Below are 11273 nucleotides of genomic sequence, written 5' to 3'. Positions count from 1 at the left end.
TTGAATATATATATATATATATATATATATATATATATATATATATATATATATATATATATATATGTGTGTGTGTGTGTGTGTATATATGAGGATGTCTTGAACATGTAGAATTTTGTTTATGGATTTTGTTTTCTAGAATACATGTCGATCAAGAAAATCTAAGAAAACATAGAAAAATAAAGTGCATGTGAGTCAAGACTTCCGGATACCAAGAAAATGGTGTCCGACATCACACACTCGAATAATTCAACAATTTATCTCTTTTTGTGTTCTTTCTCTTTTTCCCACTAACCAACTCAAAATACTTGAGCACAAAACAAGTAGCAAAATTTCATCATGTGATAAAATATAAACCTTTAATAAAATAAATAAAATATCGCATCCAAAGTTTAATTTTGATATAATATCCGAAATTTTATTTATATATAAATTATCTGATTTATGAATTTAATTCAATCAACACTCCACCATCTTTGCCTTTGCCCTCTTGTCTGGCGCGTTCCCAAAAAGTGAAGAACCCTAACTAATTCTCTCTCTCTCCCTCACTGTCCTTCCTTTACTCTTCCCCTTAAATATTATCCTCATTTGCAAAACTAGGCACTTTCTTGATAAGCTTTACTATAATTTAAACATAGGTCTCCCTTATAGAGTAATGTAGCTCTTTCTTTCACTGTTGTTGACTTTGGGAATCAAATCTGTTTGCTATGTTGTCATCTATGGTGGATTAGTGAAGATGGTGTTATATCTGATTTGATTCTTTTCTTGGATCAATGTGAGTAAAGTTCTTATCTTTTTCATTTGGGTTTGATTTAAATGCTTTTATCTCTACTGGGTTTTATTAATTAAGTAAAAAAGTGAAGTTCACAATAATCTTTTTTTGATTCTCATCGTCGTCATCAATACGTACATATATATATATTTATTTATATATAAATATACACATATATGTATCTGTGTTTGTAAATGTGTGAATATAATATGCAGGTTGATCACATGGGTTATCAGATGCAAATGAAAGAATCCGTTTCAGATTGAATCAAACTGGTAAACACTCGAAATCTCCTTCTTTCTCTTGTTCTTGATTAATTTTATTACTTTCTAATCTTTTTTTCTAATAAATGATGTATCATTGTAGGAGGTTGATGATAACTGAAGATATGTTTACAATTATACTTTTATTTAGTCTTTTTATTATCGGGGAATCAGAGATTTATATCGTAACAATTGAAGGAGAGCCTGTTATAAGTTACACTGGTGGCGTTAGTGGTTTCGAAGCCACTGCTGTTGAAGCCGATGAGACACTTGATGTCACTAGGTTCGTGTTCTTGAAATTATTTTTCAAAATTTCCAATTCCTTCACATTAAAAAATCACAAAACGTTATCGTATTCTAGATTTTTCACTTAAAATGTTGCAATTATGATTATTTTAACACTTGAATCTGTTTTTTTTGTTAGTGATTTGGTTTCATCGTATTCCCTCCACTTGGAATCGAAGCATGATTCTCTTCTTGAAACTTTGTTTGATGAAGGAACTTACAAGAAACTGTATAGTTACAAGCATCTTATCAATGGGTTTGCTGTTGACTTATCTCCCCAACAGGTCAAAACCACGACTTTTTTAACTTTTAATTGTATAGTAACGTATTTTCATTTATTTATTTGTTTATTATATTTATAGCAACCAAAATTTGTCCCTTTTTGCTATTACAAGTTACAACAACATTGTAAATTACTAGAAATGAAGCTAGCCAACCATATATATACATGATTACAAAACATAGAAATAACTGAACTAACGGTAAATTACTAAAATACCCTTTTCACATAACTAACTCTGTAAAAAGAAAAGTGACATGGTTAACACATCTTTCAAAATACAATGCAGAAGGAAAGTAGGATGCTACAAACCTATAACTACAAAAATGAAAATAAATAAATAAATAAAAGTACATTGCTATTTCTTGCATATACCTTTGTCATAAACCAATCTTAACATATTAGTAGGCAGAAACACTTAGGGGATCCCTTGGTGTGAAATCAGTGGATAAAGATTGGAAAGTGAGGAAACTGACGACTCACACACCGCAATTTCTCGGGCTACCCACCGGAGTTTGGCCAATGGGGGGCGGATTTGATCGAGCCGGTGAAGATATCGTGATCGGATTCATTGATTCCGGTGTTTTCCCACATCATCCAAGCTTTCGGAATCCTGATTCCGAACCATATGGTCCGATTCCGAAGTTTAGAGGGAAATGTGAAGTTGATTCCGACACAAAGAAAAGTTTTTGCAACGGAAAAATCGTTGGCGCCCAACATTTCGCAAAAGCCGCCATTGCCGCCGGTGCTTTTAATCCCGAGGTTGATTTTGCTTCGCCTTTGGATGGTGATGGACATGGAAGGTTAGTATTGTCATTTCATTAACTTAAATAATTGTAGTTTCTTTTTGAGTAAATTACACGAATGGTCCCTATGGTTTAGGGTAATTTGCACGTTTGGTCCCTCACTTATTTTTTTAACTCGGAAGGTCCTTATTGTTTGTTTTTGTTACACGTTTGGTTCCTGTCTTACCTAAAAAAAAACTATTTTGCCATTGCTTTTTTAATTTATTTAAATAAACACACCCCAACCCCACCTCCCTCGTTTTACCTTACCTACCCCACCATTTTTCCCTATTTAAATAATAGTCTTTTTAGGTAAGACATGGACCAAACGCGTAACAAAAACAAACAGTAGGGACTTTCCGAGTTAAAAAAATAAGTTAGGAACTAAGCACGCAAATTAACCCAAACCATTGGCACCATTCATGTAATTTACTCTTTCTTTTTTAACTTAGTGAGATTTTATCTCTGGATATGATTTAATCTGGTAAGCTGTATGTATGGTTGTTTTTTGCTTAAAGTAGAAAGAACGACTTAACAAAGAAAGTCTCAGAAATGATGTTTTTCCATTAGGTCTTGAGTTTTTACAAATTTGCCCTTAGGAAAATAGTGTAACTTGGAGGTCAAAACTTGTAATTTCCATTTTCAATGGGATCTATTCCTATATATCATTGTCCATTGATATGAAATTCTTTGTAATTGTTATCAAATTAAACATACCTTATCGTGAATTTCTCAAACTTCTTCGGAATTCATGTGCTCATTTTTTTTTTTCAAAAGAAGTGACGTTTGACTTTGAGGTCAAACCTAGTACTTATAAGTTATTAGATTCCTCCTAACTCCAGTTCAAACTTATGACTTATGTATTTTTTTTATATATATAAATAATACTAGTACGTTTAATGAGTTCCGATGTGATCTATAACAATACGTTGAATCATTTTGACGTTAAAAGTCACAATGTTCCGATAGAGACATTGTTTGACTTATAAGGTCAAACGTAGCTAAACTTCTTCACAAATTCATCGCCGATATCTTCATACTTATATACAAATCAGATTTATAAATATCAATTTAATTTCACAATAACCTCGAAATCCTTTTAATTTTCATCCTAATAATATCATTCACATTTCACAGTCACACTGCAGCAATAGCTGCGGGAAATAACGGGATCCCAGTTCGAGTTCATGGATACGAATTTGGAAAAGCAAGTGGAATGGCTCCTCGGGCTAGGTAAATATAACAAACAAATTAAATAAATTATAAAACTTTTTTCACACATATTAATTATACTTATTTAAAAATATTAAAATACTAAACTTTCAAATGATATCTACAAACAGAATTGCTGTATACAAGGCGCTTTACAGGCTATTTGGAGGATTTGTTGCCGATGTCGTTGCTGCGATTGATCAAGCGGTTTATGATGGTGTTGACATTTTGAATCTTTCAGTGGGGCCCAATAGTCCTCCGGCCACCACCAGAACCACCTTCTTGAACCCCTTTGATGCTACGCTTCTGGCGGCTGTGAAGGCGGGAGTTTTTGTTGCTCAGGCGGCTGGAAATGGTGGGCCGTATGCAAAATCTTTGGTGTCTTATAGTCCATGGATTATGTCTGTAGCTGCTGCTGTTGATGATCGAAGATATAAAAACCATTTGACACTTGGAAATGGAAAGATTTTGGCAGGAATTGGTTTGTCACGTAAGTTTTATTTTTATCATTCTTAATCATGTCTTTGAGATGGGCAAAACAATTAGTACAGTTTGAGTTTGACTCAAACTGTCCATCGTCCTAGAATCAGGACACAGGACAGTTTGAGTTTGACTAGTTTTAGTTTGACTCAAACTGTCCATTATCCTAGAATCAGGACACAGGACACAGGACAGTTTGAGTTTGACTCAGAGTGTCCTGGAAACTGGTCCTAAAATAGAGAGCACTAGTTTCAAAGCAAACGAAAGGGGTCTAAAACAAAAGTTTTTTTAGTTGTTTATTTTTTATTAATACGAAAATAGAAATTTCGAATAATAAATATGTTAGTATATACTAATAAGAAAAGAGATTAATTGTTAGTATTAGAATAATCAATAAAGACGGATAGGAAGTTAATGATGTGAGTTTCAGATTACATACAATTAATGAAGTCGAATAAATATACGACATTGAGAACTAAAGATTAAATATCGGTAGAAGAATTAAAGATGTAACAATTTAAGATATATATACTCTATTTTCCAAGTTACGATTCTAGTTTGTAATTATAAAAAGTTAATAACATTTTGTTAGAGGTTTATTTAAAGCGCTAATCACAATAATGAAATGGGAAGGTTATATACTTATATTCACAAATGTATTTATTTGTGGTCCATACCAATTTTATTTTTTTAAATTGCAATTATTTAGTAGTGGGAACTCAATTTCACAAAAAAAAAGATATTTTTCGAAACATTAACTCATTATGATAAATGTTCAAAAGGTTGTTTGTGACATGATCTTTCCACTTTTGGCTATTTTACCGGTTTGCCATTTTCTAAATTTATTGTCATACTAATTACTAAATGATTATATAAAAATATTTTGTAAATCGATTCAATTTTTAATTTTTAATCTTTAAACTTCCATTATACAATCAACGAATGCAGCCGCTACAAGTCCAAATCAAAAGTACACTCTCGTTGCAGCAAACGACGTCGTATTAGATTCTTCAGTTACAAAATTCAGTCCTACAGATTGCCAAAGACCCGAACTTCTAAACAAAAACATGGTAAAAGGAAACATTCTTTTATGCGGATATTCCTTCAATTTTGTAATCGGCTCTTCATCTGTTACAAAAGTCGCCCAAACAGCAAAAACCCTAGGTGCAATTGGATTCGTTCTAGCAGTTGAAAATGTCTCACCAGGCACAAAATTTGATCCAATGCCTATCGGAATTCCGGGAATTTTAATCATCGACGTTGACAAATCAATGGTAAATCATAAATATTTGTTATAAGTTTTGCAATTTTGGTGTTTAAATTCATGGTAACGTTATTTGTAAAGTTTTTGAAATATGTAGGAGTTGATTGAGTATTATAAAGCGTCTACTTTAAGGGATTGGACTGGAAGAGTGAAGAGTTTTAAAGCTAGGGGAATGATTGGAAATGGTTTGGAGCCGATTCTTCATAAATCGGCTCCGGTAGTTGCATTGTTTTCGGCCCGTGGGCCCAATATAAGAGATTATAGTTATCGTGATGCGGATCTTTTAAAGCCCGATATTTTAGCACCGGGTTCTTTGATTTGGGCTTCTTGGAGCCCGAATGGGACGGATGATGTTAATTATATAGGTAAAAAAAAGGTTGATTTGGTTGATTTTATTTTGTAGGGTTTTATGTAGAAAGCTCTTGTTATTTTTTGGGAAATTTTTTGATAAAGTTCTTAACTCTTTTGGTTTTTGAACAGAAAAGTTCTGATTATTTAACTATTTTCCTATATTAACGAAAAAGACTTTTTTCTAGGGAAATCTACAAAAAAGTCTAAACTTTTTCGAAAAGTTTCAAAAAAGTCCAAAAAAATTTTTTTGAACAGAAAAGTCTCGTTATTTTGAGAAAATCACATAATCTGTTATTTGTTGATCAAATATAAAAAATGACTTTTTCGTTAATTTGAACAAAATGTCAAGTAATCGGGACTTTTCTGTTAAAAAAAACTTTCAGGACTTTATTAAAAAAATTCCCAAAATAATGGGACTTTTTTGCATTAATCCCTTTTTTTTAACAGGAAATGACATATTATGTGATTTTCCCAAAACAATGTGACTTTTCTGTTAAATTTTTTTTTTTAGGACTTTATCAAAAGTTTTCTCAAAATAATTGGATTTTTCTGCATAAAACTTTTATTTTGTAGTTCTCATCTAACCCAACTTTATTTTTCTACATCAAAATGGAGTTAAAAATTGGTACAATCACTACTTATTACATCAAGAAGTATATTACGTTTTTCTAACTTATATAGATTGCCAAAAATACCTCTTTTATTAATTAGTTTTTAACAAATATGTATTACATGTTTTTATTACAATAACTTTATAAATTATATCATCACAAAGTTATAACAAAACATAATATTTGAATATAAATTAATTTTTTTGTTGGAATAGGTGAAAACTTTGCTATGGTTTCGGGAACAAGCATGGCTGCACCACATATAGCAGGAATAGCAGCTCTTGTAAAGCAAAAGCATCCTCATTGGAGCCCTGCAGCTATTAAATCGGCTTTAATGACAAGTGCAAATATTTTGGATAGAGGCCAAAAACCGATTTTATCCGAACAACATTCGGAGTCAGAAACATTGATTTTTGTTCCTGCAACACCTTTTGATTATGGAAGTGGACATGTCAATCCTAGAGCTGCTTTGGACCCTGGTCTTGTCTTTGATGCAGGTATGTATGTTTTGACTTTTGACTTTTGACTTTTTTTAAGGTCAGACAAACGAATCTTTGACTTCAAAATCACAAAGGAAACCAAAAACTTTCACATAAATTGGAAAACCCTTTACCCTTCATCATAAACATAACATCAAAAACATGCATTTGTACCGTTATTGCAATGCAACCCACGTAAACTGTCCACTTAAAATCTAAGAGTGCGGTTGGTTTGGTTGTGGAAAATCTTTCGGTTTTCCATGAAAATTTTCGAATGAAAATGAAAATTTTGAAAACGCGTTTGGTCGATTTAGTTTTTAAAATTTTTTCAAGAAAATGAAAATTTTCTATTTTCCAAATTGTATATAAATTAGAAAAATGATTTTTACAATTTTCCAAAGTTTTCTAAATTTTCTAAGATGGAAAATAGAAACTCCATCGGTTTCAACCAATAAAAATAAAAACAATTTTCTGAAAATGTTTCTAGAAAAATAAAAACAATTTTCCACAACCAAACGCACCCTAAGGGTGCGTTTGTTTGTGGAAAACTGTTTTCATTTTCCAAAAAATTGTTTTCAGAAATTAGAGTTAAGTTTTCATTTGCAGTTTTCAATGAAAATTTTATAAAACACATTTAGTTGGAACCGAGGGAGTTTTTATCTTCCGTCTTAGAAATTTAGAAAACTTTGGAAAACTCTAAAAATCACTTTTTCTAATTTACATACAATTTGGAAAACAGAAAAATTTCATTTTCTTGGAAAATTCTTGAAAACCGAATCAACCAAACACGTTTTCAAAATTTCCACTTTCATTTTCATTTTTCATAAAAAACTAGAAAATTTCCCACAATCAAACACACTCTAAACTTTCACATAAAATTCAAAAACCCTTTATCCATCATCAAAAACACACATTCGTACCATTTTTTTTTGCAATCAACCGCACATAAACATCCCATTCAAAACCTAACAACCTTAACTTTTTTTTTCAGGTTATCAAGATTACCTCGGATTCCTATGCACAACACCCGGAATCAACTACCACGAGCTCCTTAACTACACACACCACCCATGTAACTACACCCTCGGCCACCCCTACAATCTAAACTCCCCTTCAATCACAATCTCCCATCTTGTTCGAACCCAAACCGTAACACGAATTGTTACAAATGTCAATGAAAAAGAAACCTACACAATCACCACAAGAATGGGTCCAGCCATAGCCATTGACTCGAGCCCACGGTCCATGACCATAGGACCCGGTGCATCACGTAGGTTCACCGTGACCCTAACCGTGAGGTCAGTAACCAGAGAGTACAGTTTTGGAGAGGTTATGTTGAAGGGAAACAGAGGGCATAAGGTTCGGGTACCCGTTGTAGCCATGGGTTATCATCGGTAGTTGTGGGGTGTAATGTAATGTGATTCTTTTGTAAAAGAGTATGGAAATAAGATTATAGAAAATGGTAGGAGTGTTTATATCGTGTAAAGAGAGCATGATAGAATGTGGTACTAGTGTGTGTGTGTGTTTTTAGTTGTAACTGTGGAGAAAGTGGTATGTGTGCATTTGGTTGATGGGTTGTGTAATACTCTTACCATTTTGTATAATCTTATTTGAACAAATAAGCCTTCTTGAAAAAAAATGTTAATGGAGCACGTTAATAACTATAAAATTGATCTCTTGAATTGATTGTTTATTGGGCAAATACCAAGAAAATCTCAAGTTTTACACACCTTGACAAAAGATGTAACTTTTTATTTTGGTTAGTAAATACCATAAGTTTTCAGATGACTTTTCATTTTTAACCTTTTATTTGGTCTATCAATCGGTTGAAAAAAAAAAAAAAAGTTTTCTGAAAACTTATGGTTTTTACCAAAACAAAAAGTTAGGCTTTTACTAACAAAGCGTGTAAAACTTGGGACTTTTTGTATTTTACTATTTTATACAAAAAAAGTTTCATAGTTTTACATGTTTTATTGCTAAAAGCCTTAATTTTATTTTATACAAAAAAAGTCTCAAAGTTTTACATGTTTTATTGCTAAAAACCTTTTTTTTTTTTTTTGTATAAATCGTATGTTTTCAGATAACCTTCCATTTAACAAAAAAAATAGGGACGACCGATTGATGACCGAATAACAGGTTAAAAATGAAAGATGGTTAAAAATGAAAGGTCATATGAAAACTTATGATTTTTACCAAACTAAAAAAAAATAATAATAATAATTAAAGCTTTTGTCAACTTCATGTGTAAAACTTGAGTTTTTTTTTTTTTTTTTTTGGTATTTGTGCATTGTTTATTCCTTGAAAGTGAAATGTATTTGTAGTGAACAAATGGAAGTGTGGAACATGATGAAGCTTGATAGAAGAAAAGATTTTGTCCCATGAGGAAACGTAGAGTTTCTCCAAACTTATAAAATGAATGAAAGGCTTTGTTGTAGAAAAAAGTGTACTAAACGAATCAAAAACAATGTTGCTATTATAGTTGAATCATAAAATCGAAACAACCAAAATTAATTTAAATATTTGCAAGATTCATCATGTATGCCATCATTAATTCAGAATCACATATTATGACATCTAAAAAACTCAAAAATGAAATACTCAAAACAACCGATTCTAAAAGGTAATTTAAAAGTTAACATAGTTACACGTCTTACACACCTATCTTCAAGACATTTTTTCCAATCCAGTCTTACTTCTTGTTTTATATGCCAATATAAAACTCAAAAGTCAATCTTGTATTGTTAAATAAGAGACATGGTATGTGATTAGCACAACCTTAAGACTTATAAAATGTCTCTTAATTAACAATTAAAAATTTTAACTTTCCTTCGTATAAGCTGCTTACTCCTATGAACTTCGTTGCTAAATACTAACAAAAAAAAAAACATAGCAAAGAAGTTGTATACTTATTGCACATTAGGAATCACATATAACTTTGACCTCCTGTTCCTTACCTGAAATAGCAATGTATATCTATCAATTATAGGCTTATAGCTACATCAACAAAGAAACAATTTTCGGTGCTATAATTTGCTAGATATTTCAATGTATAATGTTATAATAAGCAAAAATAATTAAAAATATAATGTTTTATTTCAATGAATTTTCAAAATACAATGCCTGAATTGGATAGAACTTTCAAAGTACATTTCAATTGGAAATATATAAAAGCGAAAAATCTACTATAATAAATGAAGGTTTTTTTGCTACATATCCTCTTCTCATTCATTTGGACACATGACATTTTCTATATTTTTAAAATTTTCTATTTTCCACTTGTCATTTTATTGTATTTTTCATTTTATTAAATTAAAATTCCACATTTAATGTGTAAAGTAATATATATGTAAAGTATTTATTAGAAAAAGTTTATATATGTAATGTATTCAATATATTAAAGTCTTATTAATTTTAATAATTCAAATTTTTCTCAATTTTCTTATAAATTCAAACTTTTTAAATTATTAATTTGTTTTTTTAATTAAACACATGTAATATATTGGTCTCACACCTAGTGTAGTTATAGATGGTAGTGATTTTTAAGTATTTTTATGAGAATAATGATTTGCTAAAAGTAAAGCCATATTACGCTCAACTGATTGCATATTTTAGAACATGTTTGGTTGAATACGTTTTGGAATAATTTTGAATAATAATTAGGTTAAATATGATAATATATAGGCATAAAGTTTGATACTTTGCTTATCTGTTCTTAAATGTACTTATTTTCATTACACAACTATGAAAATATATTGAGGGGAAGAGTTATATCTTTTATACTGATGGTGTTTTTGAAGAAATTTGATCACCTGATCTTAAAGAGGTGTAACTGTTTAAGGGGTGATTGGATGTGAGTGTAGACTTATCATTGCAAATTATAATCACAAAAGTTAATTATGGTTTTCTGTGTTTGATTATGGGCGTGTTCGGCAAAACTATCTGATAATGGTTAGCTGGTAGCTTTTGATTTTGAAGCTTTTTGTTGAAAACTACTTCAGGTAGCTTTTTATTTTTGAGCTTTTTATTTAAGCTAAAAGTTAAACGCTTATGTCGTCAAACAAGTCTTTTTCTTTTAACTAGCGTTTTGTTAAAAGCTAGAAGCTAGAAGCTTTCAGTAGTTGTGTGCCAAACACGCCCTAAATAGGGGTAAAGTAGATATGGAAAGGTAGATGATAATGTTGTCTTTAGAAAGTTGATTATTTCGCAAATTATAGCCCATGGTGTTGGTTTTTTTTAACAAAATATTAAGTCAAAATGTATATTTTTGGAGTGATTATGACCATTTAGTAAAAAAAAACCATAAATAGTGTTGATTTTGTGGATTTATTTTCTTCTTCTTCATGTGTTCTTAGTTGTCACTTAAAGCCATGTGATGTTAAGGTAAGTTCATGTTATAAAAGGTGCACGCCAAGGTGTGTCATGACGTGAGTCATGATATAGCCATTACGAAAACGTCAAATGCGAGTTTGTTAAGTGTAGCAGTCAAACAAC

The 11273-nt window shown here is 31.0% G+C and overlaps 1 protein-coding gene across 2 annotated transcripts; it reads left to right on the top strand.

Moving 5' to 3' along the window:
* Positions 1–451: 451 nt before the first annotated feature.
* LOC144997359 (subtilisin-like protease SBT2.6) lies at positions 452–8404 on the top strand. 2 transcript variants are annotated; one of them, XM_078957251.1, is made up of 11 exons: positions 452–775; positions 988–1047; positions 1139–1318; positions 1460–1604; positions 2009–2403; positions 3523–3618; positions 3729–4087; positions 5026–5351; positions 5439–5706; positions 6519–6800; positions 7774–8404. In XM_078957251.1, exons 3-11 carry the CDS (start codon positions 1146–1148, stop codon positions 8178–8180), a joined length of 2451 nt encoding a protein of 816 aa, XP_078813377.1. In that variant the 5' UTR covers positions 452–775; positions 988–1047; positions 1139–1145; the 3' UTR covers positions 8181–8404. The 2 variants fall into 2 exon arrangements, with proteins under 2 accessions (XP_078813377.1, XP_078813378.1); XM_078957252.1 differs by lacking the exons at positions 452–775; positions 988–1047; positions 1139–1318 and having other exon boundaries at positions 1488–1604; positions 2013–2403.
* Positions 8405–11273: the final 2869 nt, after the last annotated feature.

Source organism: Lactuca saligna, chromosome 5 (genome assembly GCF_052625555.1).
Source record: "Lactuca saligna cultivar CGN05327 chromosome 5, ASM5262555v1, whole genome shotgun sequence".
NCBI lineage: Eukaryota > Viridiplantae > Streptophyta > Magnoliopsida > Asterales > Asteraceae > Lactuca > Lactuca saligna.
The sequence above is the reverse complement of the archived record's forward strand: the minus strand, read 5'-3'. Positions and strand labels throughout refer to the sequence as shown.